Source organism: Oratosquilla oratoria, chromosome 18, assembly GCF_046742065.1.
Source record: "Oratosquilla oratoria isolate Oo_2021 chromosome 18, ASM4674206v1, whole genome shotgun sequence".
Lineage (NCBI taxonomy): Eukaryota > Metazoa > Arthropoda > Malacostraca > Stomatopoda > Squillidae > Oratosquilla > Oratosquilla oratoria.
In genome coordinates this window covers 42803729-42811228 of record NC_134794.1, presented here as the reverse complement: position 1 = coordinate 42811228, position 7500 = coordinate 42803729, and the positions used below count along the sequence as shown (strand labels likewise).

Sequence of the window (7500 nt, the reverse complement as noted above, 5' to 3'; positions counted from 1 at the left end):
TCTACACCCATTGTTAATGTCGAGAATCGAGAAAGTGTTCCTGAATCATGGTGCAATGCTATAGTGATTTTGCTTCATAAAAAAGGGAGACCAGAAAGATCTTAGTAACTACCAACCTATTAGCTTGTTATAAATTGTATTAGAATTATTCTCCAGTATCCTTACAAATAGACTAAGTCAAGCTTTAGATGGAAACCAGGCAGGCTTTAGAAGCGGATATTGGAATCTAACTAATCGAGAAAACAACAGAATACAATATACCTCATTGTTTAGCTTTTGTAGATTACGAGAAGGCCTTTGACTCGTCGGAAGAAATAGCAATACTAAAGTCGCTACGCAAGCAGGGTGCAAATGAACGGATCGAAAAGGTTCTAGAAAAGATTTATGCAAAAGATACAGCTGTAATTCGACTACATAAAGATAAAGAAAAGATAAAGATCGAGAAAAAAGTACGGCAAGGCGATACAACTTCACCCAAACTATTTACTGCTTGCTTGGAAGAGATTTTCAGAAGGTTGAGTTGTAAAGAGAAATGTTTGAAGATTAATGGCGGATATTTCAATAATCTATGATTTGCGGATGGCATCTTTCTTATTTCAAAAAGATCAAAAGTCTTGCAAGATATGGTGAGTGATCTGAACAAGGAAAGTCTCAAAGTAAAAGAGACTATAATTTATGGTGAAAGTCTTGAAGAAGTTGAATAGTATAATTATTTAAGCCAGTTGGTGAAAGTGACTCAAAATAATGATAATGAAATAAAAGGTGCATTTCAATTGGTTGGAAAATGTATGATGGAGACAAATTGGATCATTTCATTATTAAAAAGTTGTCGATAGTAGACTTGTAACCTATCTCTGTTGAGCAGGTAACAATGGACCTTTCCATGTTCCTTTTCTTTTCTTCTCTATATGTGTATGTTGTCCTTATTCTCTGTATGTACTGTACCTCTGAAGATGTCTTGAATAGAGGAAAATATTCGGCCACTAATCTTTTCATTTTCCAGTGTTTTTTCATATATTTTGAATCACGTGTTTATTATTTACATATATCTATTTATTTAATTACTTATTTATTTATTTATTTATTTATTTATTTATTCATTTATTTATTTATACATTTGTTTATTTATTTATTTATTTGTTTATTTATTTATATATTTACTTATTTATTTATTTATTTATTTATTTATTTATTTATTTATTTATTTATTTATTTATTTATTTATTTATTCATTTATTTATTTATTCATTCATTTATTGCAATATGGATATCACGCGCCATCTCCAAGAATTTTCGGTCTACGCTCCTGGACTTAAACCCATTGTAACATGTTTGTGCTCTTCACTCTTCAAGTCCCATAAACTGAAATTTCCCATCAGATTCATGAGGAACTGCATGGAAGAACAAGTTATGCTAAGATCCTTGCTTAACAAACGATTATTGACACTACGACTGAAATCATATGAAGAATTTGAAAGAATCATCTTACAGAAATATATTGACATCATGAAGATTTTAGGGAGCGATTCTTACAAAGTTACATGTGAAAAGGAAGGCACATTTCATAAAGCTATACCTGAACTGTGGAAAGTGAAATTAGTAGATTATGTTTGCGAGAAATTAGAGCTAAATCTGAGTAATGATGCAAAATGTGCTTTGGGATACAGGTTTAAATTTGTTGCCAACAATCAACGTGACAACTTTGTAGATATCGCTAAGGGTTTCTGTAATTTAGAAAAATTCAGTGACGCCCTAATACAAGATATTAATAATTGTAGAGGTTTTGTGTATAATGTGTTATCTATGCCAAGTCATCATAGTTGTCCTAAAAGGTTCGTAACAGCTATCGTGGTATCAAAGAAAGATAAAAACTTGCATATCACGAAAGCGGACAAAAGCAGCTGCGTAGTAAAGTCAACAAAGTCGATTATTTTGAGAAAGTGGAATGATTATTAAGTGATGAATAAACCTTCGTTGAATTAAATAAGAACCCATAAGAAACAGTTAATAGCAAATTCAATAAAAAATAAGAAGCTGTTAGATGGAAATAATGACCTCATCAAACAATTTGTAACGTTGTCTTCTTCACTCCTTCTCAAAGTTAATAATCCAGCTAGACCGATCATTTGTTCAATTGGGTCGCGCATTTTATTGACACCAATGTATGTGTATTGAACCAGCACTTGATACAACTAAATGTAACAAAAAACATCTATCATGTGGTGTCCGTTTTCACTGATGCATTTCTGAGGGCGATCTTGGAAGTTGGCTTCCACTCTCTTCAGTTAGGTGTTTGGGTGACTTCCACTGGTATAACTCCCTTCAAATCGTCCAGCGTACGGGGCCTATGCACATACACACGTGTCTTGAGGTGTCCCCACAAAAAAATAATCACACGCCGACAACTCGGGGGACCGAGGGGGCCAAGGAATGTCAGCAAACCTGGAAATGAGGCCGTCACCGAAGAGAGGGCGAAGAACGGCCATTGATGCTCTGGCTGTGTGGGCCGTCGCCCCATCCTGCTGAAACCACACACGTCGGATAGGCATATGTTTTCGTCGTAATTCAGGCACAATTTATATGTATATATATATATATATATATATATATATATATATATATATATATATATATATATATATATATATTAGATTGCACTAATGTCGTAACACATTGGTAAAATTTAAACTTAGAACCCACTGAAGAGGACCACAGAGAGTGGTCGAAATACAGGAACAATCATCTCACTTTTTATCTTTTTCCACCGACAGTGGGTTCTAAGTTTAAATATATATACATACAGTATATATATATATATATATATATATATATATATATATATATATATATATATATTTAATCTCAATATCACGCTCGGAGATCACAGTAACAATATTTTCATTATTGTCTTAAAAATGTAAGGATCAATGATGATAGCTTTTCCAACAGCACACCAGACCGTCACTTTTTGGCTGTGCAGTGTACTTTTGTGCAGTTCTCTCGGATTTTCAAAAGCCCAATAACGACAGTTCTGTTTATTCACCATATCATTAAGATGAAAATGAGCTTCATCACTCATAAACAAAAGGAAGTTGTCATTTGCCTCAAAAATTGCTTCCATCTGACGTGCGAAGATAAGCCGCTATGCATAGTCTTTTGGTTCCAACTGTTGCCTAATCACTAGTTTGTAGAGTGGATACACAGGTCTTCACATAAAATATGCCTTACCCATCGAGTGCTGATGCCAAGTTCAATGGAATACCTCCAAGCAGAGCGAATCGGACTCTGCATCAAAGCTCGTCTCACACGTTCCACGTTTTCTGGGGTTCTGTTGCACGTGGTTCCTTCACCCAACGTAAGATTGTGTTATGAGTTGGAACAGTCTTATTTCGGTGAATGCTGAAGTAGCGCCCGAATTCACGCTGAATTGCTGTGATAGATTCTTTATTCTTCACGTAACTGTCGTAGGCAATTACGCGACACTCTATCGTCCACAGGCTTCTTCTGAAAAAAAAAAAAAAAAAAATGCTTTGGCTCAACGGATCGAAAAATACTTTTCTTACATGTGTCCCCCGCCCCTCCTTGAGCTAAGTGACAGCCATTTAAAAACGTCCGTTCTCTCTGCCCCATCCTTGTACACACACACACACACACACACACACACACACACACACACACACACACACACACACACACACACACACACACACACACACACACACACACACACACACACACACACACACACACACACACACACACACACACACACACACACACACACGCACTCGGTGGCACTGTTGGTAGAGCGCTGGACTGGGAAGTACGATGGTGCTCGCAGTACCCAGTTCGAATCCTGCCCAGGGCCGAAATTATTTCGGTATCGCTGTGCTTCGGGTCGTTACTCTGACTCTCGTGGGCGGGGAGTTGGGTGTGTGTGTGTGTGAAAGGTCATAGCATTACCCATAGATCGGTCATACGAGCTCTGAGCTCTCTTTCGGGAGGGAAATATCTGTCGATCACGAGTCCAACACGTGATCCAAAGACCAAGGTGAATACACACACACACACACACACACACACACACACACACACACACACACACACACACACACACACACACACACACACACACACACACACACACACACACACACACACACACACACACATATATATATATATATATATATATATATACATATATATATATATATATATGTATATATATACATATATATATATATATATATGTATATATATGTACTAAATAAATAATTTGTTGTCGAAAAGGTCGGAACGGCGGTTTCGCCGAAAAGAGGACATCGCCGGGTATAGTTGGCCCAGTAACATGGCAACGTCTTCTAAGGATAAACACAGGCCCCTGATTGGCTAAGAGAGCGGTGACGTCACGGAAACGGAGACGACTGATTGGACAGGATTGGTGACGTCACGGCAACGGAGACGACTGATTGGCTGAGAGCGGGACGTCCGCAAAACCCCGGGGAAGTCTCTGGAAACACCCGGGGAACCCTTTGGGAGCCCTTGGATAGTCACTAGGGAACCTCTGAGAATCCCTGTGGAACCCTCTAGATACTCCTGAGGAGTCCATTAAGAAACCCCTGTAACTTCAAAGGGAGCACTTCCGGAGCCCCTGGAGTGTACTCTGGAAACTCCTGGGGAGCCCCTGTGGAACCCCTTGGAAGCCCTCTGGGGAGCCCCTGTGGAACCCCTTGGAAGCCCTCAGGAGAGACCCCTGTTTCTAATAAAAGAATTCCTGTAATCGAACCGGAAACCGGAAATCCCTCAGTGGAACACGTCCCCTCCGGCCCGGTTGTGTGATTTGTATTGGTGTGTCTCTGCAAGGCTGTCGAACCATCTGGCACACATTTTACATAGAAACTCACTTGGAAGCCTGCCACTCTCGATCCTGCATTTAGTTCGGCCTGGGTTTTGTGCATTTTACCACGGTGAAACACTTGCCTTCACTTCTAAGTAATACGATGAATCCTATGGCAATAAGTCATAAAGTATTAATTCACACCGTTAATCCATATATACTTCTTTTCAGTAGCCTTCAGAAACTATCAGGTACTGTAACAATTACAGGATGGGACATCTATACATATGTCTCTAAATGCATATGCTGACTGGATGCTCATGTGTTTTCCATCTATTTACAGTTCACTTGAGACAAGATGGTGACGTTCGCTGAGATCATGAGGGAGGTATCGTCCTTCTTCACGCCGTCCTCTGTTCTTCTACTAGGGGTCTTTTTCGTCCTAGTGTACATCTTCTTGGACTTAGGGAGACCAAAGGATTTCCCCCCAGGTACGGCAGTAGGAGCGGCAAACAGCAGCCAAAGTTATAAGTAAATTGGCCCCAGCACGATCCGTAATACTGACTACCTACTGCATCATTACTATCCCTATAGTGTCACCATATTATGTAGTGTTACTTGCGACATTGCCTCTGGCCCAAGACAGTGGACAAGATGCAAGGATGACTCATCATCCAGGAGGTGCCAAGATAAGAGGGAGGGAAGAGGGTAGAGGGGAGTGGAGTATGTAGGGGATGGAATTAGATACCTCCCATGTAAGAGAGAAAAAGCCTTTGGTATATACATATAAATATATACATACATATATATATATATATAAATATATATATATATATATCTATCTATGTATCTATATATATATATATGTATATATATATATATATATATATAGTGTGTGTACATATATATATACATACATACATATATATATATATATATATGCATATATATATATATATATACATACATATATATATATATATATATATATATATATAATATATATATGTATGTATGTATGTATGTATGTATGTACATCATACTTACGTTATCGTCCACAAAACCACTACTGGGAGGAGTTCTCCTGGTGAGTGTATTGGGTTCTATTTTGTTTTGCATTTATACTATTGAACTGTCACATTTGTTAAAAAATAATGGAATTCATTTTAAATTATTCTCCGACGATGCTCAGTTCTACACGTCTTCAAGTAATATAACGGAATTCTGTTGAAAATTTTGGTGTTGTCGGCAAAGAGCTTGCTACTTGACTATAATGGGTCTATAAGATCATTCATGTACACAAGGAAAAGAATCAAATCTAGTATTAGTGTGACTACACCATCTTTATTAACGGATTTATATTAACATTGCAAAGATAATTGTATTCAGTTTACAAAGGATTACAAAGGCGAAGCATGCCGACAGGAGGCCTTTTGAGTCCATAACTAGGTCGGATGTGAATTTTTTTTTTATAATAATGATAGATAAATAAATAAATAAATAAAAATCATAATAATATAAATAATAATATTTAAAAAAATAAATGAATGCATAGCTATAGTTAAATGATAAATAAATAGGTAAATAGTAAATAGTAATAAATTGACATATAACTAATAATAAATGAAAAATGAAGAAAATAATAATAAACAGAGACGATAAGTTCAAAAGCCATTATTTAGGAATTGTGAACTAGAAAGAAAGAAAGAAAAAAGAAAGAAAGAAAAATAAAGCTTCACGCGTTATGTCTGTCTTGGAATTCCTGACATGTAATGAAGATGCAATAATTCCTCTTATGTATCCTCTTGCAGGTCCGCCAATATTGCCTCTAATTGGTTCTTTACCCTTCACGGGAACTCCATCATCCAAAAACTTCTTCAAGTTAAAAAAGAAGTATGGCAAAATCATCGGCTTCAAAATGTTCAATCTAAAGTATGTAGGTCTGCTAGAAGCAGCTTGTCATATCCTATGTATCTGATATTTTGGGGAAATATATAATCCTAAAGTTCATATTGTACTGAGTAGAAACGTTTCACATCACATGAGGACATGTGCACGTATTTTGGTACTGTTCGTGTGTTAAAACATGTTAGAATTATTGCAAACTTTTTAGTAACAGAGGTGAGGTGTGACCTCACGTCTCTTTTTACCCACCCTGCGTTCCTGTTGTCATCATGGGAACTCATCCACGTGAGTGCTGCCAATGTAGCCAACAGGGTCTGGTCACTGATAATACACACGAATAGTAATTAACACAACAGTCGGACGAAAGATAGAGTTGAGTAAGCGAAACTATATATTTCGATTGCTAACTGCTAACTCAACTCTTTCTTTCGTCAGACTGTGGTGTCAGTTGTGAATTACAAATGTGTCACTACATTTCTCACCAGTGACAAACGAGTAGATAATTTGTTCAGTGTTAGAATGGAAGCTTGTCTCAAGTCCATTTTGTATTGCCTTGACGTGTAGAAATTTCATGCTTGTAAGTCAAAGTAGCTGCAATTGATATTTAGGATAATTTTTTCATTCTCTCACAGAGCCGTGATTCTTAATGACACAGATGTCATAAAGGAGGCGATGCATCAAATTGGGAGCACTGGACGCCCGCCAATATATTTTCTCAAGATAAGGAACAAATTAATAACGCACAAGGATAACGT

General features: G+C 37.1%; 1 protein-coding gene across 2 annotated transcripts in view; it reads left to right on the top strand.

The window, feature by feature from the left end:
- The window catches only part of LOC143035175 (cytochrome P450 2D20-like), a 31860-nt gene that overhangs the window by 2966 nt on the left and 21394 nt on the right, over positions 1-7500 (top strand). For both annotated transcript variants that reach the window (XM_076201842.1, XM_076201841.1), the window contains exons 2-4: positions 5184-5331; positions 6652-6772; positions 7378-7500. The exon at positions 7378-7500 is cut by the window's right edge and continues 11 nt beyond it. In XM_076201842.1, the coding sequence (XP_076057957.1) occupies positions 5199-5331; positions 6652-6772; positions 7378-7500 (377 nt within the window). In that variant the 5' untranslated portion in view covers positions 5184-5198. The remainder of the gene's footprint in view (positions 1-5183; positions 5332-6651; positions 6773-7377) is intronic.